Raw genomic sequence first — 23,664 nt, forward strand, 5'->3', positions numbered from 1 at the left:
AGCTTTAAATACAAACTACAAGCATATTTTTATAGAATTCAAAAATATCATTTAATTTTTGAGATATTCTATTTTTTGTTATAAGTTTCAGATACAAATGTATGGACCGCAAATTTTTTGGGTCAATTTTCTCGGAAATTTAAAAATTCACTAAAAATCTATCCCCTCCTTTATTTTTCAAGCAATCTTCTTCAAATTTTCAAGAAATGTTCCTTATATTAAAAGGAAAAAACGTTACTTATGAATTTAAAAATTATCACCAAATTATTTTTTTTTTGTTTATTTAAATTAAAATAAAAAAGTTTCCACAATAAATAAATTTAAAAAATAAAAAATTTATCACAAAAATTAAAAAAAAAAGTGTACATTACATTAAACATTTTTACAGTTTTTTTTTATTTCCAAAGTAAAGTTTTTTTTTTGTTATTGTATAAATATTATACTGTGAAATTTTGAAGAAGATTGCTTGAAAAATGTAGGAAGAGATAGATTTTAAATAAAATGGTCTTTTTTCGTTTTTTTAGTTTTCCCTTCCCTTAGGGAACCTATTATGCGGCCCGACTTTGACTAGTCATATCTCAAAAAATAATTTGAATTTTTAAAACGATAAAAAGCATCTTCAAGCTTAGAAAAAACTCTATAAAATAAGATCAATTTGTAAAAAACATGGGCTACCCCCTATGGCCTTAATATCTTTAAAAATATATATAAAGAATTTTAAAGTTCATAAAAAAAATTAATTAACACTTCTATTTATTAAAATAACTATATTGATGATTAGTCGTTAAATTAACTTTTTTATTATACACAAATAATACTGACAAGGCAAAATATCATACTTGTACTTCAACGTGTCGAGGTCGTTCGATGTATTTTTCAACAAGCATAACATCGTCGCCAAACGAAGCCATTGACTCCCGACGTGCTGCTTCTAGTTGTGAGAAAAATTCAGATTCTTTCATTGCTATTCTCATTCCTGATGTTCGATAAACAGTGGTTTAAAAAAAACTATATCAAAGGGATCTAATAGTTATCATAGAAACTTATCTTAATTAAAATACATTTAATCATATACATTATTATATTATATAATAAATATATTGTCTTGACATGACTTTAAACTGTATCCTGGTGTATGACTCGATAACCGAAAGGTTTTTACGTACACCTGGTCCTTGGACCAAATATTTGAGCGCTTCTTTTTTTCGTTCAATAAACAAATTATCAACATAAATATTATAAGTTTATGTACTTTGATAAGTACAGACTTCAAAAAAAGTATCAATTTCTAAAGTAAGTTATATTAACTAACAACTACATACAAAGGTTTTATTTATCTGTAATAAAAACATTACATAGAAATATTTATACAAAAAAATTGTGAGGTAAAAAAAAATTCTATTAATTTCCATCTAATCTATTTTGCACAGAGTTAATTAGGCACGAGTGGTCACTTTTAGATGAATATTAATTTTGTACTAATTCACTTTAAAACAAAGCGTAACTTTTGCACGATTTAATATAAATTGAGTTCATAAAAATATTTTGATATACATTTTAAACTTATAAGTTTAGTCAAATATTGATATGAATAAGATACACTTAATTAAAAAATATAAACATTATAGTATAAAAATAAGGTTAAATAGAAACTAAACTAAATTTTAATTATAATTTCAATACAACTAGACAAGTTATAAAAAAAATCAGGAAACACTCCTTATATAGTATATAGTATAATGTTAAAGTTTTGTTTTTGTAAATATAAAAAGACAAAAATATTAGGCAAAAAACAATAAAACTGTTTTTTTTTTCTAAAATTTTTACTTGTCAAAATTGAAAAAGTACCTGCATTGAATAATGCTAAAAAATGAAGGAGAAGATATATTTTTAGTGAAATAGACTTCTATCAGGTTGTTAGTTTGCTCCTTCTATATTAAGGAACCTATAAGTTCACTGACTTTGATCGCTTATATTTCAAAAGTTATTTTGAGTTTTTAAAGCAGTTAACAATGTCTAATAGCTAAGATTAAACTTTACAAAATAAGATCAACTTGTAAAAAATCAAGAATCCCCTATGGCCTTAATCTAAGATGTTTTAGTCCTCTTCTATCCCCTTCTTACCCAAAAGCAACCCCTCTATATTGTGACAACTGTTTTTACTGAAAACCTTGAACGTTTTCTTTGGATTCTTTAAGGTCTTTTTTTTGGACACTAAACCATTTTTATAAAACAGGTGAACAGAGATGGGCATTGGTAGCAGAAGCTCCAACTTGAAAAATCTAAAAACTTATTATAATTTTAAAAAATTGTTAAATTTTTATTGTTTTAACAAACTTTTGTTTATAAACGATTTGTGGCAAATTTAGTACTTTTTTCTTACTAAATCGGTTTAAAATAATATCAATTTAAGGGATTTTTTTATATACTTTTAAATTTACCACAACCTTTAAAGAAATACCCCACCTCACCACTGGTGGTGACGGTTCTAATACTACAACACTTTAACTGTATATTTTAACAATAAATCAAAACTTTACACATTTAATTGTAAACTTTTGGTACTTAATTTTTACTTTAAACCTTAAACTTTTATTTTTGTCCTTTAAAGGTTTTATATATATTGCTTTTTTTTGGCTATTGAACAGTTTTCATATGATTGGTGAAGTTTCTAATACATTGTATTTTTACTGCATAACTTAACATTTAATCAAAACTTTATGCATTTGATAATAAGTTTTTGGTACTTAATTTTATTGTAATATCATTATTCTTTTTATTTGCATGTTTAAAGGACTTATTTAAATAGTACTATAGGTTTTTATTGTAGATTTTAACGTAACTTAAGGTTGTAAAGCTTTTTTTTTTAATTTGCAGCTTCATAAGATTTTTAAACATGCTGAGTACCTGATATAAACTAGGAGCTATAGCAAAAAAAATCTAAGAAATTTAAGCCAGTAGTTTCTCTAAGATAGTTTACTAAGCACTCCGCACGTGCGTAAAGAGCTGAAAATACTTCAGGTACGAGTAAACCCACTCGAAAAAGTAATTCCGAGCTAAACACATTATCTGACAAACACATTGTGTCATCACAGTACCATAACGCGAAATCAGAGCATCGCAATATGCTTTAAAACATAAATGTGTTAGTAGAGGATTATAATATCAATAAGCATAGAAGTTCTACAAAATATAAAGCTAAAAGTCTACTATAAAAACAACATTAGCTCCATAAAATTAAATCACTTCATAACTTAGCAATTGTATACTTTATTTTAACCTACCTTTTCCTCCTCCACCTCTAACGGCTTTTAACATTACTGGAAAACCAAGTATTCTAGCTTCTTCTATTAATTTCGTATCAGATTGGTCATCGCCGTGGTATCCTAGAAAATTGTTTTTTAAATTAAACTCACATTTTAAGTTAAAATTACTACTATATGAAACTCAGGGCACGGCTATCATATTTGTTTACACATTAAAACTAAGAATATTCATTTAAACCATCCTTTCTAAAACATTTTTTTCAAATTTTGACTTAAAATGTTCATTATTTTTTAATACATTATTCCTTTAATTATTATAACATATTAAGTTTACAAAAAAAATTCTATTAGGGCATAGGAGGGTTAACATTTTTAACAAAAAACAGCACTGGGTCCTATATAATTGACAAAAGTATAAATACAAGTTATTTTTACAAGATTATGTTAATTTTAATTAGTTTTCGATAAATAATTATTTTTGTGAAAAGTTTGAGATACAAACGTATGGACCGCAATTTTTTTATAGTCAATTTCCTAAGAAGTTTAATTTTTTAATAAAATTCTATCTTTTTTTTGAGATAAAAACTTCAAATTTACTTGATTCAATTCTTAAATAGTTCAACTAATAAATGACAAGTTAGAATTTTGTAATAATCCACAAATTAAAATTTCAGTTAAAAAAAACTTTAAAAAGGTTGTTTTTTAGTCTAGGGATCAGAATCACAAAGAAATACTTTGCATGTGTTTTCACTTTAGCAATAAGGTTCAAAATAGCACGGAGTTTTACTTTATCACGGCGTCAATTTAGCACAGAGTGTCGCTTTTTCACCGAGAGATACTTTTGCAAAGCATAATTTTAGTACGATCAATACTTATTCGTTGGTAAATTTAATAATAACTGAGATTATATCAAACAATTATTTTTAGTTAAACTTAATACATTAATCATCTTGTTTACACACTTTAAGCTATGTATACAGAGTGAATGCTTATAAAAATTAATCACTTGAATCTTATGAAAAACCTTTGTTTAAATATTAGTTCAATAAAGAAGGAATATTTAAACTTTTATTAGAATTATCAAAGACATTGCTTAAAAATAATTAAACGCTTCATGAATAAAGTACAACTTTATGACAGTAATCTTCCTCCTGGGTATACACTTTGAACACTTTCAAAAGCGCGTAACTAAAAATTACGTTTTTTATAATTTAATTTTCAAACAATCATATAGGACTTAATGAAAATTTATCACAGGTTTACAAAGGTTACTTTTTAATATTTTAAGTACAAATCAGTATATTAAAAACTAATAAATAAACTTCTAAATAAACTTCTAAATAAACTTCTAAATTAACAATAAACCATTTAACAATTAACTATAGCTACTGTATCTCTCAAAAAATTTCTAAATAATTTTTTTCAGAGTTGCCATCGATCAAGCTGATAAAACTTTCCTGACTTTTTTTAAAAATTTTGCTGACTTTTCTAAATCTAACTCATAGTTTAAACTTATTCTAAAATACATAATCAAACACTTGAAACTATACAAAGTCTTCGAAACTATATAAAGCTTTCAAATTTATTTTTATACAGATTAAAACAACAGTTTTTGTGCTGAATATCAATCATCTAACTTCCACTACATTCATTACAAGTTATTAACATAATTAACTTTAACTTTCTTATTTAAGCAACTTTGAAAAAATTATTAAGAGGTAAAGTATACTCATAAACTTGTTACATAAAATACTAAACTTAGTGCTTAATTATAAAGAACTTAATTATTTACTGAAACATAAAATATTTTGATTCTAAAATTCTGCAAAAGGTAAACTTTTGTATTTATATCACAGTTTCGCTATGGAAGTGTCCCTGCCACAGATCATCAATACTAAAAGGTATACAAAAACTACTTCTTCAAGTAGGGTAGTTGTTCAATATGTTAAATAGAAAAATTTTGTAAGTTTTAAAAAGGATACTTTATTAATGTTTACCAGATGAAGGCATGGAAATTAAGTAATTTTGTAAAATTGAACTAACAAAATCTGACGTTTTTTTCAAATTTTGTCTAATTTCCTGACTTTTTTTAAAAAAACCCTATTTTTTCCCGACTTTTGCTGACTTTCGTCATCTTTTTAGTTTTTCCCGACTTTTTCTGATTTTCCTGACCTTGTGGCAGTCCTGTTTTTTACTGGTAATACTTTAAACTAATATGTTTCTTAAAGCTAAAAAAGTTAAGATAGTAATAAAAAAAATCAGGTAGAAAAACTTAAGAATTGCTATTTTATAACTTTTGTAATTATAATATTTATTTATATTATAGTATATTTTCAAATTACACTTTTGTAATTGTTTATTTATAAAATTAAAAGCACAAATAAATATTTAAAAAAGTTACAAGAAGCGTGAACGTAGAAATAAAAGATATTTCTTCGTATTATGACATTTAAAGCTTTATTTTTTTTTAAATGTATTTCAAAAACAGTATGAATATTGTTTAATAGTATAAAAAACATTTTTAAACCTATTTTCTTAACTCGGGTTAATTAAAGCTACTCGGTTTAGGCTAACTAAAAGTTAAAATCAGTATGCCGGATTAATCTAACAAAGGGGTGGTTTCCGCCTCGAACATAAAGCAAGCAAAATTTATATGAGAAACATTTTATTGCACCAGTTAAAAAAAATAAAAAGAAATTCGTGAACTGGGACAGTCCCTTTAACTTTTAAATATCCACATATTAACCTAGCAGAGTTATCAGCTGGTAAAACACTTAATGATATAACAACAAAGATTGTACTAAATATCCACAAATTCAAACCCAACTTATCTGGTTTTTTAGTTAATAATACATAACTCAATAAAAGTGTTTAAAGACCTTGAGGGAGATTTTCTCTATAATGAGCAAATATCCAGAAATGGGAAAAAAATAATTAAGAATTAAGTATTAAAAATGATGGAATGAAGGTAGTCTGCCTCTTTTGATTTTGTCTCTTTTGGTTTTATAGCCTAAACTGTCAAATTCCAGGATTTTCCAGGTTTCCAGATTTTTTGGCACCTTGTATTTAACAACAGCAAAAACAGTTCTAGTTATGTGAAAATAGTATCAACTTGAAAGTTATTTTACTATATTCAAAATTAACCTTCGATAACAGGAACATTTGCTGACTGCATAATTTTTTTACTAGTGCTCTTGATGCCCATATCTCTTATAGCCGAAGATGGTGGTCCAACAAATATAATTCCTTCACTGGCGCATAAATCTCCAAACTCTACATTTTCAGAAAGAAATCCGTAACCTGGGTGAATTGCCTGACAACCTGTGTCTTTAGCAACCTAAACATATAAATCTTAATTAATTTGTTAAAGTATAAAAAAATTCTATAAGTTGCGATTTAAGTTTCAAGCAATTAAAGTAAATACATAAAATTCTTAAAAAAGTCAATTAAGGTTATAAAAGCTTTAATTTGTCCTAAAATAATAAAAGACAAGCTTTATATATGAAATACAGTAAAATTCCACCTAAGTACTCACTTAGAACACAGCGCAAAAGAGCATGCCCAACTGGCAGTTCGTACCTACGAATTTTGGTTTTTAAATATTTGCATTAAGCCTAAAATAAATAAATAAAAATTGAGCCACTGAAGTTTACAAAAGAATATTAAAGTCAAATCCCTAAATTAAAAACATTTACCATTAAAAACAAAAGATATTTTATTTTAGAGCCTTAAATATTTATTTATTTGTATATATATATATATAATTTAGTAGAAAAATAAGATTTTTAAAATACTGTTACACGTGTTTCATAAGACTAGACGCCTTAATCGTCAGCCAGCTAAATTCAAAATAAAAAGCACTTTGCTAGACATAGATGCAAAAGTTATACAAAAAAACAAAAAACAGTATGACGTAATATTGTGCATTACAAAAACTCAGTACAAAAATCGATCTACCATCTAACTTTCAAACAACTAAAATTAATAAAAATAACAATTTAGTGACTATAAAATACTTCAAAATTTATTTTAAGAGGAGCTTTTTCATATGTCGACAAGAATGTTTGAAAGTTAGATGGTAGATCGATTTTTGTACTGAATTTTTGTAATGCACAATATTACGTCATACAGTTTTTTGTTTTTTTTTTGTATAACTTTTGCATCTATGTTAGCAAAGTGCTTTTTATTTTGAATTTAGTTGGCTGATGATTAAGGCGTCTAGTCTTATGAAACACGTGTACCAGTATTTTTAAAATCTTATTTTTCTAATAAATTATTTAAAATCCCTTCAAGTGGGTCCAGTAGAAGGTGTTCAAGTTTAAATAATAACCTTAATTTACATATATATATATATAATTTATTGAAATGACGATTTTAAAAATACTGGAGCATATGTTTTATAAAGACAATCTTTTATATATATATATTTTTTAATTTTGGTACTGGTTTTAATTATAAAGTTTAAACATAACTCACTCATTTTCAAAAAAAAGTTTATTGATTAATTTCGTTTAGCTCTCTTCGGAATAAAATTGCTAAAAACTATGAATATTATAGAGTAATTTTAGTTATATATAATGAATTTGAAAAGTCTAACAAAAAATATTTACGTCATAAAGTATAAAAGTCTGTTTAGAAAAAGTTTGAAAAATAGAACAGAGTTGTACTGAACTAACTTGAAGTAATTTATAAGACAAAATTGCTAAAACAAAAACATTTAAAATAGTAGATTTTTTTTTTATTTGAAGCTAAATTAAATAAAAAGCACATTAAAAATACGACAATAACGACAACAATAATACTACTAAAGACGCTATTTGTAAAGTTATTTAATGTAAAAATCTCTTTGTTTGCAATTTTTGGCTCGCGAATTCTAATAAACAAAGATCCTAGAACTTAAAGATGGTAGGTGTTTCTAGCTCGGGATAGGATTTCGAACCTATTATCGAGGTAGTTCTCGGCACAAACAGGGTTGTTGACGAGGTGCTAATGAATAGACGACTGTTCACCTTTAGGCTTCACGTCGTCATTAAAAATAAACCTTTTTAGCTTTTTCGTGACATGCTGCTCTCGCCTGACGTGGAAACGTTGAGATGTTCGACCTACGTAGTCATTTCCGCAATGACATTTTAATATGTATACTATATTATTCAAATCATGGGTAGGTGTGGTATCTTTTACAATTCCGTTAAGCGGGCGGTTGGTGTTGTACACAACACCTAGCGAAACGCTGTTAAAGGTGGATTTTATAGCCAATGAAGCTTACTTAGCCAGTCTTATTGAGTTTTCACCCATATAAGGAAGGCGGAGGTAGACTGGGCAAGGATGTGGGCCGAAAGAGGGTAATCGATTCATTTTGGACTGAGTTGCCTTAATTGTCTTCTTGATGAGGGTTTCGGGGTAACGTAGTGAGAGAAAATTTTTGTAGATGTTGTCTTTACAGTTGTTTAGAAAATTAAGTCTGTCCAAAAGTTCTTTATCATCGTATAGTAAACGCAAAGTTGAAATGCAGCCCATTAATAGAGAAAACATTTATCAAGGATGAAATTCATAGATGTTCTTTTACTGTAAGTTCAATTTCAACTAATTATAGAAATAGTTTGTCATATGCTTTAGATCAAATTAGTGTTCTAGATTCTGTTAGATTTTTAAAAAACTTAGATAAATTCAACTATGACAAAATCAACAATAAACATGACAGAAATCTAAAGTTTTTAATAAAACGTAGATTTGGCAGTTTAAATGCCAAAACCCACATTCATAATCTTTCTGATTACATACCCAACGATGATGAAAACTTTGTCTTAAAGTATGGTTTAAAGTTTTGCGTTCCTCCCAATAAACTTAAACGAGAACTTATTTTTTCTGAATTTGAAATTCTTACGGGACTATTACAGCACCATAAGCTACTAAATAAAATTAAATTCGAACAATGTTTATCCAAACTAAATGATCTTTCTCAAACGTATTCTACACTTGAAGTTAATCATTCCGATAAACTAATGCGTAATAAGTATAATGAAGCTTTGAAACGATTAAAAGATAATCCAAACATAGTACTTTGTTAAGCAGACAAAGAAAACATTATTGTAATTTTAAATAAGGCTGATTATATAGAAAAAATGATGGTAATTTCAAATAATAGTTCTAAATTTTTTAAACTCGGACAAATCGACAAATATGACCACACAAGTAAAATTGAAAACAGTATTCAGAGAAAACTGAGAAGTTGGTTTGTAAAAGGTCTAATATCAAAAGAAGTGTATGAATCAACCAGACCTATTGGCTCACAGCGACCTAAGTTGTATGGACTCCCAAAAACACACAAAAAAGAAATTCCACTTAGACTCATCTTATGTATGACTAAATCACCACAATCAAATTTATCTTCATTTTTAATTTCCGTTTTAGAACCAGTATTAGAAAAATTCACTACTCACACAGTACCTGATTATTTTAGTTTTGTTAACAAACTAAAAAGCTTAAATCTTTCCCAACAAAACAACTTTATGGTCTCGTTTGACATTAAAAGTTTGTTTACAAACGTTCCACTTGATGAAGTGTTAAATATTTGTTTAGATCAGTTGTACAATTCTGACTTACTTCCGCCTCCTTTTCCAAGATCTGTTTGCAATGATATGCTATGTATGGCCACGAAAAATGTACAATTTAGTTTTAATAATCTTATGTTTCGTCAAATTGACGGCGTAGCGATGGGAAGCCCTTTAGGCCCTATTCTTGCTAACATTTTTGTCGGTTACTATGAAAATAGTCTTCTTTCATTTGATAACAATAAGCCACTTGTACATTATAGGTATGTCGATGACGTTTTTGCTATTTTTACTTCAAAAAACAATGTCAATAACTCTTTTCCTTTGCTAAATAAGATGCACAAATGCCTAGCTTTTACCGTTGAAGAAGAATTTTCCGGTAAAATTCACTTTTCAGACATTAACATTACTAGAAACAGCAACAACACATTTTCTACTTCTGTGTACAAAAAAGAAAATTTTAGTCCACACTACATTTCCTGGAATTCGTTTTGTCCCACCAAACAAAAATTGAAGATCATACAATGCATAACCAACAGAGCTATTAAAACTTGCACGGCTGACTGTTTGAATCTAGAATTTGACAACATCTACAAAAATTTTTCTCTCACTAGGTTACCCCGAAACAGTCATCAAGAAGACAATTAAGGCAACTCAGTCCAAAATGAATCGATTACCCTCTTTCGGCCCACATCCTTGCCCAGTCTACCTCCGCCTTCCTTATATGGGTGAAAACTCAATAAGACTGGCTAAGCAAGCTTCATTGGCTATAAAATCCACCTTTAACAGCGTTTCGCTACGTGTTGTGTACAACACCAACCGCTACGTAGGTCGAACATCTCAACGTTTCCACGTCAGGCGAGAGCAGCATGTCACGAAAAAGCTAAAAAGGTTTATTTTTGATGACGACGTGAAGCCTAAAGGTGAACAGTCATCTATTCATCAGCACCTCGTCAACAACCCTGTTTGTGCCGAGAACTACCTGGATAATAAGTTCGAAATCCTATCCTGAGCTAGAAACACCTACCATCTTTCAGTTCTAGAATCTTTTTTATTGGAACTCGCGAGCCAAAAATTTGCAAACAATGGATTTTTACAATAAATAACTTTACAAATAGCGTCTTTAGTAGTATTATTGTTGTCGTTATTGTCGTATTTTTAATGTGCTTTTTGTTTAATTTAGTTTCAGGTAAAAAAAAATTGTACTATTTTAAATGATTTTGTTTTAGCAATTTTGTTTTATAAATTACTTAAAGTTAGTTCAGTACAACTCTATTCTATTTTTCAAACTTTTTCTAAACAGACTTTTATACTTTATGACGTAAATATTTTTTGTTTGACTTTTCAAATTCATTATATATAATTAAAATTACTCTATAATATTCATAGTTTTTAGCAATTTTATTCCGAAGAGAGCTAAACGAAATTAATCAATAAACTTTTTTCGAAAATGAGTGAGTTATGTTTAAACTTTTTAATATATATATATATATATATATATATATATATTTGAATTATATAAAAACAAATTATACAGTAATCTTCCTTTATTGTACCAACATATGTTTCTGTGTGTTAACTAATCAACACACTTCAACTGGGTTCTGTAAAAAAATAATTACTATAATGAGAGAATAGAAGCATAGAATAAAGTAGGTGTATACATGTTTTCATTAAAATAAAATATTTTCTACAGAAAATAGTTAATAATAGGTAAAATACTTAATATTAAATCCGACTTTTATAAAATTATATAATATTTGTGATTATTAAGTCTGAAATAAGAAAAGGAAGATATTACTGTAAAATTTGTTTTTATTTATATTCCAGTGAAGTTACTTCACTAGGATCTTTTGTTAACAAACGATTAAACCTATATTTTTGAACAGTTATTTGAATTATATTGAACTAACTGATGATTAGAGCGTTATGAAAAACTAAAGCTTTATGAAACATATGTACCAGTATTTTTAAAATCGTACTTTTCAAATAAATTATTTAAAAGCCCTTCAAGTGAGCTGTGTAGAAGGTGTTCAAGTTTAAATAATTACTTTATTATATATATATCAGCAATTAAAATACACTAAATAAACTTTTGCTTGGGACAGCTGTTTCTGCGTTCAATACGCGTCTTCAGCCAAGTATTTTATTCAATGAAAAGCAAGCTTGTAGATACAGCAATAAAATTATACAAAACTAGGTATTACGTAATTACAGAATAGTTAGTTGATTTCAGACAAAATTATTTACAGAGTTTTTAAATAAATTGTTATCGGTAATGTATAGAGCCAGTTTGTAATTCATTTCTTTTGTTTAGAGACTTTGATTTTTTAAAGTTTAAAATTTAGATTTTTCTGCATTGCATAATTTACATCCATTTTTTAAAGTATTTTTGTTTTTCGTTCTTGTTAATTTTTTCCAGTGAATTTAAAAATTAACTTTGTTATTTGTCAGTTTCCGAATGTACTGTGATAAAGTTGTCACATTTCTATGCTTTCCATGTTTGAAACTGAACTTGTGTTTTGTTTAGCGATTCTTGAACGATTGTCTATATAGTATATATATACATATATATAGTTCTGAAGATATGTGCTAAACATTGAAACTAAGTAAACGACTTAAAAATTAGCTGTTTTTTTATATTATAAATAAATAAATATATATATATATATATATATATATAAAAACACAGATGTTCTTGTGTTAAAACTTTATTTCAACTAACGGCGTTTCACTACTCTCAAATAAATTTAAGAACAGATCTACGGAGTCTATAAAATATTAACACACATTAGAAAAAAAGCAGAAAAAGCATGTATAATTATGTAGAGTGTTTATGTACGTAGTAACTATAAATGAACTTTATGGTTTAAAAACAAAGTTTGAAATAAAAACATGTAATTATAAAATTATCTACAAAAAATACAAATTTTTAATAAAAGTAGGCACTAACCTCAAAAAGCTCTAAGAATAGGCAAGTTTAAAATTAAATTGAGTTATACAGAAATGTTATGTCATAATAAATTTAACAAATTGGTCAATAATTTATACAGCTTAAAAACATGAAGTATTAAACTTGCAAGTGTTTGTGATTGTAATGTGAGTGTTGTGAAATAAATTAGTACATAAGTAGACAGAGTTATTTGAAGTAGAATCGTCGGTTGTGGGGACAAATATTCGATAAATCTTGCCGCTTATTCAGAAGTAGGTCTTTACCTTCTGCTGCAATTACTGCTCTTTCTGTATTGCAAGTTGGGCGAATTCTACTTACTCCGTTGGATGCATTTTGATCTATGAAACAATACTCCACCCCATGTTTAGACTTTTACCGTACTTGTGAAAAAATCTCCAGACATAATCCGATAAACGCGTGCTTTGTTTTTTATTTCCAACTTGCAATACAGAAAGAGCAGTAATTGCAGCAGAAGATACAGACCTACTTCTGAATAAGCGGCAAGATTTATCGAATATTTGTCCCCACAACCGACGATTCTACTTTAAATAACTAAAAAGCATTTACTAAACACAGATGCAAAAGATATGCATAACTTTTGCATCTATGTTTATTAAATGCTTTTTATTTTAAATCAAACTGGCTGATGATTAAAGTTTTATGAGACATTAAATCTTTATGAAACATATGTACCAGTATTTTTATAATTTTTTTTTTCAAATAATTATATTATATATATGTATAAAGGTTTATTTCAAGATGTTAAACTTGAAGAATTCGAGTTTCGTACTTATGCACTCATCAACTTCAAAACAAGTTCAAAATAAAGCAAAAAACAAAATACACAAATGAAAGTTAAAAAATTAAGCATACATACATTATGACGTAATTTTTAAACTATCAAAAATCATGTAAAACGGCTTGTGCAAAAATTAATTTACAAATCGACAATAAACTGGCAAGAGCTTTTTTATTAAGTAAAAAACAGGTATATTTGTAGACGGGTCAGTTTGGCACGAAGACATTTTGCACGGACGATTATTTTTTTACAAGTGACAGTTGTGCACAACAGTTAAAATAAATTAACTAAAAAAAAAATCACCAACCAAGGGTAAGGGGTATTAATACACAGTGGGCTGAAAACGGGGTTCAAGCGGCCTGACTAAAAAAATTATTGTATAGAATAGAAAATCAAACTATGTGTTAAATTGTCAAAAGAACTTGATTTTTTTGTTTCAAATTGGTTTTCATTAATGTTCTATTTAAAGTATTTAAAAAGTTATGTAAGTTTTAATCCAACCTGTTTTTAACTTTTACAGAATAAAAACTACATGAAATTTTGATAGTTTTCGTCAAGAATTAGCTTGCAAAAAGTTACAGAAAAATACCTTAAATACTTATTTAATTAGTAATTTATTGACAAAAATTGCAACCTTACTAACCCGGTTTCACCTAAAAAAGGATCTTCAGAGTTAGGTAGCAATAAAAATGAAGCACACTGATATATATAGAAAAAACAATAAAATTAATTGGCACTAATTAGGCTAATCAGCACTAATTAGACATAAATTAGTAATTAAGTAGTTTATAGATATTTTTGAGTGAAAATAATTAATAACTTTATAAAAAACTTTATAAAAACTTATTATGCTTAATTAGTAAATTATCATAAAATTTATAAAAGTCTAAAAATTAAAGATTAAGTTTAACATATAAGATAGTAAAAATAGTAAAAATAAGACACAACAAGCAAACAATAAATCAAAAATAACAAGATCTATAATGGGGACACATAGCGGTTAATTTTTTATAAAGTTATTAATTATTTTCACTCAAAAATATCTATAAATTACTTAATTACTAATTTATGTCTAATTAGTGCTGATTAGCCTAATTAGTGCCAATTAATTTTATTGTTTTTTCTATATATATCAGTGTGCTTCATTTTTATTGCTACCTAACTCTGAAGATCCTTTTTCAGGTGAATTCGGGTTAGTAAGGTTGCAATTTTTGTGAATAAATTATTAATTAACTTAGCTCTCTATTTCAAGATTGAGCACTATTATTCATTTGGTTTCAAAATTATATAAATACTTATTTAGAAAAACTTTTTCACCATTTTTCTTAAATATGGTATAATTTATTTCAAAAAATAAGATAAGCTATACAAAAACAAAAAAAAATTAAAGTTTTTTAATTTATATATTATTTTTTTTAATATAAGTAAATATGTATCAAAATATCGCTTATATAAACCTTAAAAAAAATAGTTATATACCCATCGATAGAAATTTTGTATATAGATTCCTTGTCATGTGTGCTAAAAGATAAAAAACAAAAATAATATGTCTACGATGGATGTTTTAAATTAATTAAATCTTAAGAATACTTTTTATTGCTCTAAAACACCAATGAATTTTAAGAAAAACTAAAAAAATTAATTTAGAAACATTATATTTTTATATTCAATATTTAAAGGAATTTTGGCTTTTTTAATAAACACTAGACCAAAATAGTAAAAGCCTAAAAACAAATTTGTATAAAAGCTTTTAAGGTGTTTTTTATCAGTTGCTGTAGGCCTTAATTTTGACATAAATTTTTGGACTTTTCGAGTTATATTTAAACTTCAAAGCAGCAAAAATTTGCTACATTTAACCTCACGTAATCTTTAATATACTTAAAGCAGAATATACTAAACCCAGTTTTTAAAGGAAGAAACCAAGCTCTAACAATTAAATAAAGCTTTTGGTATAACTTCTTAGTCATTAAAATGGTAAATGTCCGCTTGCCAGCCCACAGTGCAGTGAAAGTTCAAACGTAAATTAAAAAAATTAATAAGAAGAAAAAAATACCGATCAAGGGTGAGGGTTAGGGATAACAGCAATAGTAAAAAATTATTTAATATAAAAAAATAATAACAATAAAATAATGTTTCAACCCGTGAAAAAGTGTCCCTTCGTGCATTTTTGACACCTACGTGGTATATTTAGCTTTATTTTAAATAACCTTTATGATTTTATGCATGTTGAGATACGAAAGTTGTGAAGATGCAGGTCCAATACAATGCGCTTCGTCTGCTTGCTTAACATGCATTTGTGAAAAATCTGGCTCACTATACACAGCTACACTTTTAATTCCTAACCTGTTTATTAAACTTTGCTTAATTTACTGTGTGTAATTCAATTTTACTTAATTATTAGTGTTTGTAACTAAATTTTAAATAAAGGGTTGCCAATGGTTTTTTGTAGTAAAATTTCGAAACTTACTAAAAGTTTTTCAGGTTTTTAGAAGTATAATATTTTGTTGTCCTCTTTTATTAAATCTCACGTAAATAACTGCGTCAAATAGTATTAAAAAATTTAAAAGATATTACAATGGTAATTAAAATGTGTGATTTGTAATAAAACGTTAACAATTCAAATAAAAATGTACAGATTTTTTATATCTAATTAAAATTTTAATATTTAATATGTAAAAATCGTTCAAAATCCCAGGCTTTTTCAAAGTTCTCAAATTCAAGATGTTTCGATTTTTTTTTTCCCAAACAATCAAATTCCATATTTGATATGTTTTTTTCCAGGATATCAGGTTTTTTAGCAACCTTGTAAATAATAAATAAACTGATAGAGATGGTTATGTTACTATTAATTATAATATAAATTTAATTTACAGCAATATAATATAAATCTAATTAAATTCAAATATACTTAAGTTAAGTATCAAGATTCCAACTATGTTATTTAAAATTGACAAAAAAAAAACTTTAACACTACAAAACAAAAATATAAAAGTAAATAAATAAATTAATTATTAATTACACTCTTAAGCCAGCACTAAACAGTAGTGATCTAATACAGAAAACAATAACACTATACGTATTTTAAAAAGTTCTTTAAAAAGACACAAGTACACAAGTTATACCCCAGTAGGTATACTTACAATCTCCACCCGCTATCATTTCCCACCCGCGTACAACTCCCACCCTTTTTTTTATTCTTTATTTGTTTATTTACTTGAAATTCTTTATTTTTTTTTGTTATTTTTTTTACTATTACAGTTACCCCTAACCCTTAGTCGGTAAGCGGTTCATAGCTTGCAGGTTATACGACATGTTATCTTAATAAAACTAATGCATAAAATTTAAGCTTATTAGACATAAACTATAACAATCTACAGCTTTGTAAAACTAAGTCGAAATTTTGTTTAAAGTGGTAGATGATTTCTAATCCTAAGTGGTAAAATTAATATTACTAGCTTATTTGTAGTAAACGGTTTTAAAACTTGATAATATACTTAAAATAAAAATAAACTAAGTAAGTTTTAAAACGTGCACAATAGAGCGTATCTGTTGCCCCTCAAAAAGAATATGTTGTATTAGAGTAGGGATGGGCACTGAACGGCCGGCGGGCCGGATCTGGCCCGTAGAGTTCAAATCCCCCTAACATGGACGAATCAAAAATGACAGTCTTCCCGAATATAAATAGTGTTGTTAATATCAATATTAATAAAGTAACCTTTTTATTATCTTCCAACAAGTAATTGACAACTATTTTCAGTCAAACTACCGAACTTTACATTTTAATAAAGTTTAAGTAAAGTTTTAAAATGCGTTTGTGACCTAAAACCGTAAATCTGAAAATTAGTTAAAAAGAAATTTGAGTATAAAGGTTTTAGAATGAGAATTGTCTCTTCAGATTTTGCATTCACGTTAATGAAATTAATTTTATAGTAAAGGCATTAAGGTTAAAATTCAAACTATTTCCTTGCCATCTCAGTAAGAATAACTTGACGCATTTTGCAACACTATCAAATACAGAACAATCAATGATATCAACAAAAAAGTACATCAATATCATAGTTTCACTTTACATTGATTTTGGTGTGATGATGAGCTTCAGTTTGACAAAACCCTTAAAAAATTCTAAATTAAACAAATTTAAAAAGTTTATGTTAAACATTAACAAGTCAAAGTTTGTCTCAAGTAATTTTTAGTAATAAAATTATTGTGTTTATAAAATAAGTATTAGTTCTGTCCAGGCTTATTTTAGCAATCTGAGTACTTAATAAACATTAATCTAAATGTCATACTTGTGAAAATTTTGTTAGTTAAATGGTTTCGAAATAGTGATCTATCAGACCTATAAAATTAGTATACAGCCGGATCCGAATCGTTTTTTAAAGTTAGGATTTTACCGGATAATAATAGTTTCTAATTAGCATCCAGCTAGATCCGAATCTAATAAGGGATTTTCCTGCCGGATCCGTATACTGTATCCGGGAGATTAATAATTTAAAATGCTCCGACCCGCCAAGGACTAATTTTTTCGGTTCTGGCCCGCCTATTAATACCGTGCCCACCCCTATATAAACACTTATGCTTTGTAAAAATATTTCAGCGTGGCAAAACATACATAAAATCAGAATAAAAATATTAGCTTTCTTATTAGCGTTTACAAATAAGAAATAATGGCATTTGAAATTTTTAGTATACCTGTAATTCCAATAAAGCAATAACTTGGTCAAAAAACTTGTTTTTTACAAACTAGTTTTATTTTGTAGAACTAAATCTAAGCTTTAAGTAATGATCTATTAAATACACTAGTTAGGACCCGGCCGGATCCGGATTTTTTGAAATTTAAAATCCGGGCAGATCTGGATCTTAAATATTTTAAGCTTTATGTAGTGTTAATAGAGAACAAACTTAAATAAAGTAATTGAAAACCACGTTTAATAAAAAAATTGTTATCATCTGATATCAGAAAAATCTGAGTTTTTTTTTTCGATTGGCAAACACTTACTTGACAATAATGAGTTGTCAATAACTACTAGGATGCAAACTTTTTTTAAATTACTCTGAAAGCTTTATGTGTACAGTCGTTAGGCCACTTTATGTATGTAAAGAGAAGAAGTTTGTTTATCAGACTAGAATATTTACATTAAGCAATGTTATAAAAATCGTTTGCTTAAATATTTTAAAAGTTAATTTTATTATTGTAAGTTTTTATAATTTATTCGCTTTAGTATAAATTAACTTTTTTAATCTAAAAATATTTAAATGAAAACAAAAATATTATTCTACCTACTGATTAAATATATACATAAATTGTAAATTCTATTTTTACATTTTATACTCTATAAATTTTTATTCTTCTTAACATATTGTATTGAATAGTCTTAGCCGAAAGATCTTTAAAATAAACTATTTATGTTCAAATTTGTTTCTTAATTGAGCTATGGATTATTTAAACACAGAGTTCTACGGATTCTGAAAAATTTAAATAGTTTAAGTACAAAAAATAAGTTTATTTTTAGCACATTTAAAAGCTATTTACTTAAGATAATGTTTTAGAAGTTTAATACATTATTTATGCATTAGTTATAAGATTTTAAGTAAAGAAAGCAGGGTAGCCAAATGTTTTTGGCAAATTTATCAGTGTTTTCAAAATTTCCTCCAGGCTTTTAAAAGTAAACATTTTTGGGTGTATTTTTAGTTCAAAGTTAAGTTTATGGTAAGAAACTGTGTTAAATAGTATAAATTGTTAAAAAAATTGGTTTTTCCAGAATTTTTTTCAAAATTTCTCAAATTCCAGGTTTTACGGTTTTTTGAAAACCTTAAGCTATTAACCAAACTTTATTAATTTCATAATGTTAAAAAGTCTGTAAAAACAAAATATATAACTTAACTTATATTATGATGATCATTATGTACTGTTTAGAATTTAAAAAACACATGACAATTAACCTTGCGATAAGTTTAATACCAATTTAATTCACTTCATTTATAGGTTAATTATTTATTCCGATGCACAAAAAACTGTTTAAAAAAGCTATTATAATTATCAGCAATACTTTATGATGGAGTTGTTTTTATTTAGTAATTAATAAAGGATTATTGATTGTAATACGAAATGTGAAAGAGACTACTACAAGACTACATGTTCCTGAGTAGCTTGAGAAATTTGCAAAAATTCGCATATAAGTATCAAATTATTTGCATATTTACTGAGTAAGCAAATTTTTTTAAGGTTTTTTTTTTATTTATACCTCTATCCCTAACCCACCTTATTGAAACATAAAAAAAATAATTTAATATAAAGTCTTAACAATTAAAATTCTAGAAACATGAAAATATTTTTGCTGACTCAGCAAATATGATTTGCTTCTTATATGCTAATGATTTGCTTATTTCTTAAGCTACCCATGTTCTGCATATAACTGCCGATTTACCAGAAGCTAATGTAAAACTATTGTTATTATAACTATCTTCAAATGCAACAGAAAAACAGCCTTAAAGGTGTACTTCTAGTGACTATAGCATTTTTATTTCAAGTAGTTAAATCTTGAAAAGCTTTTTTAACTATAATTTAAGATTTGGTTTTAAAATTATGACAAAAAGCATAAAAATTTTTAGAAAGCTACTTCTATAATCAGGTAAGTTTTATTTTGATTAAAGTTTTTATTTGGTTATAAAATTAAAAGTTGATAGTTAGTGTAATCTTGGGCTCTATGAAACAAGATTTTTGAATACACTAAAAAAAATTTTTGCAAAATTTCACTTCCTATTTAAAACTCAGGATGATTTAGTCCTCTGTGAATCAGTTGCACATTGTTCTGCGTTACAGTCTAATGCTTATGATGGCAAATCATCTTTTTTTGCTAAAGATTGTCAAAATATTGGTACAGGGTAAATAGACTTTTTAAATTTGTAACTATGTAATGACTACTTTAAAGCGAGTCTTGATTTTTAGGGTTTTTTTAATAACTTAAAATAGTTTGTTAAAAAGCTAACTCGTTTTAAATCTAAAAATTAGTTGTTTTTACTTAAATAATGCGATTTACTTGAATAATGCGATGTTTTAAAAATTTATCTAAACTCTACATGTTCAAAAAATTGTTGAACTTTTTTAATTTTTGCATGCTTATTTTTTTATTAATTATTTACTTTTTATAAACAAAAATCTTATTGATATATTTTGTAGGTATAGATAATAATTTTAAATAGAATATAATATTTTTTTATTGTTGGTTTAGTTTTTGTACATTTGTATTTGTAGTTACAAAAACACACCTACACATAAAGTATTTTGTAAGTTTTTGTTGTTATATTTCAACGAACATGTTTCGTTCGAATCCTTTTTCAGAATTATTTTCAAAAAACTTTTAAATAAAGTTATTAAACCAGAAGTTACTCATACATTGAGATTTTAGACGATTTTTTTAATTTTTTATTAATGTGTTATTTTAATCCTTTTTATGAATGTTAAACTTATTTAATTAGTGCAATAGTTTTGTTGTAAGTTTATGTTTTTGTTGTTTATAACAACTTATAAAGTAGTTCATTGTTTATTATCGACGGCGAAAAACATCTCAACTTTGTTGATGATGGCCGAAATAAATACTGTCTAAAATTGATAAAAACGAGCGTAAAGACAAAAACTTCAAATTGAGCTGACAATGTCTTAGACGTTAGGCTATGAACAGTTTGGCTGCGTCAATTTTTCGACTGTACCCACAAACGGTCGCTTCAGTGCATATGCACTTAAGCCCTCTTGGTTATAATCACAACAGCGGTTTCTCGCGACTATGCCTGCCTGACGAGTTCTAAAAAGGACGAATACGGTCGTAGTCTGTCTCGGATGCTGTTGTTGTTGGTCGTGTGGTAAAATTTATTAACTTATAAAGGTGGTAGTTTTTGACACTATTTCTCCATTTATTACAAATACTTTGATAATGACAAATGTCGTGTCGAAGGTGGTCAACTAAGTTTAGTAAAATAAAAAGTTTATTTATATCTGTTTAAGCTGGTACCTAAATTAAAATTAATTTATACTTAATTTAATGTGAAAATAAATAAATTTACACTAGTTTATTAATATACACATTGTCTCGCAAAAAAAAAAATTAACTAAATTCTAATTAAAATTAATCAAACAAAAATATGAGGGTATATTAAAACTAATTTAAATAAAAATTTATTAAAGTTATGGTAATATAATCTAAACTGAAATATATAAAACAAATTTACTATATTATGTTTTTATTTATTGAAAACGATATTCAAAAATCTTTACTTCTAAAGAAGAATTTATGTAGTTTATTCTTTCAAGACTTTAATTAGTAAAAAAAAGTTTCGGTCAAATACTTCGCCAGTACTTATATAAAATCATACTCATTTACTAACTACAGTAACCTCTCGCATCTTTACGCACTCGTGACGTTATGCACTCTCGTTTAGTTACGCATTTGAGAATTGTAAAAAGTTCAAAAAGAAGAAATTTAAATTTTCTTTAATATTGCACAAATTAGGTTTATTGTATATTTTGTTATTTAAATAAGTTTTTAAATGCTGAGTCACCTCTCTATAACTTTAGACTTTTTTCCTTGACTAATTGATAAATACTTAGTTATACCTCAGTATATAATAAATTTTGTTAACAGTAAGAGATCAAATTAAAATTCTAAAAGAAATATGACGTGTTAAATAATGAAAGTAGAAAGAAATAATGAGAGTTTAAAACACAAAGAAATAATACAGCACACTTGCCCTATATATGAATAAACATCTAAAAAAGAAATCTAATTTAACTTCCTAGCAAAAAGTAGCAGTGATACTTAATAAATATAGAATTTAGACTTAACATAAATCTCAATTGTTTTTTTTTAGTAAACATATCTCTTAACATTTTTCTATCCCTTCTTTAACTTCAAGTCAACTTAGTGCTTTTTAAAGGTGTTGCATTAACCAGTATCAGTACATATCTATTTGGATTGTATAGTCTTAAAATTAACTATAAGCATTGTGTTGCGTGAGAACATTTTTATTTTGTTTGTTAATTGAACAGATGGTATTTAATTTTGTTACAAATTTACTTTTTGTAGTTTAGACATAGAGTCCATTTTAATTCACTTAAAAACGTTACTATTTCACTACAGAAAAATGATTAAGTAAAAATACTAATTTAACATCTACGTAGGTTCTAAAATTTTATCTATCCAAAGCTTGGAATCTTAACTAAAACAAGATCAAGAACCGCCAAATCGCCAAATCATAGTTCCAAGACCACAACAACCACCACCACCACCTACCTCCAGTAGGTGACAAAACAATCAATTATAATTTATAAAATTGATTTCTGTTAAACATGTACAACTGCCTATGTATAAGTGGTGTTATTGTTTTGTTAAACTTGACAAGGTCAGCTTGTCGCACCGAAACTAGCTATTTAGAACCAATTAACATTTGCAAACTTGACTGACTGTAATATAATTCACAAAATAAGATAATTATGCATTCAACACAGACTATAGAGATTTTAAAAAAAACAAAATCATCATCAGAATATTTCAAGTCACGATTTCTTTTTTTTTTATTGCGTTTCTCTTTCATCAACTTTTATTTTTTTCTTAAATTTTAAAAATCGCGGAATAAAAATTATGAGTAAGAATAAGAAACAAATGAAATACGACTAAAATTAAATTTGTTAAATTCTTAGAAAAGATATTAAATAAGTATATTATATACAATATAGTAAATTACACATCTATTAATAAACATATGTTGATTAAGCTTAAAACTCAACGAGTAAAATATCTAGATGAAAAACTTATAATCTGACTATTTAATAGTACAATAAAACGAAGTAGTCGAAAACATCTACATTGAAGTAAACAACTTAGCTTATTTTTCTAAAAAACAGAAATCGTTATAACTGTGAACAAACCTATTAGTAGTTCTCATAATTCTGCAGGCAATTTCTCCTCTGTTGGCAATTAGCAATTTATTAATCGGTTTAACTATTAAGTTGGTGTTTGAGTACCTCCTAACATTTTGCAAAGGAAACTTAAAATGCTGTAAATTCCATAACATTTTTGCGTACTTAATTAAAAACTAAAC

General features: G+C 26.6%; 1 protein-coding gene across 1 annotated transcript in view; it reads right to left on the reverse strand.

Annotated features, from left to right (window-relative positions):
- LOC145846409 (methylcrotonoyl-CoA carboxylase subunit alpha, mitochondrial-like) overlaps positions 1 to 23,660 on the reverse strand; it is a 58,277-nt gene extending 34,617 nt beyond the window's left edge. The window contains exons 1-5 of the mRNA XM_082953219.1: positions 23,492 to 23,660; positions 15,777 to 15,912; positions 6,411 to 6,603; positions 3,285 to 3,386; positions 840 to 976 (exon numbers count right to left, since the gene is read on the reverse strand). Coding sequence (XP_082809345.1) covers positions 840 to 976; positions 3,285 to 3,386; positions 6,411 to 6,603; positions 15,777 to 15,912; positions 23,492 to 23,637 — 714 coding nt within the window. The 5' untranslated portion in view covers positions 23,638 to 23,660. The remainder of the gene's footprint in view (positions 1 to 839; positions 977 to 3,284; positions 3,387 to 6,410; positions 6,604 to 15,776; positions 15,913 to 23,491) is intronic.
- Positions 23,661 to 23,664: the final 4 nt, after the last annotated feature.

This window comes from Thalia democratica, chromosome 1, assembly GCF_965202585.1.
Source record: "Thalia democratica chromosome 1, ktThaDemo2.hap1.1, whole genome shotgun sequence".
In the NCBI taxonomy this organism is placed as follows: Eukaryota; Metazoa; Chordata; class Thaliacea; order Salpida; family Salpidae; genus Thalia; species Thalia democratica.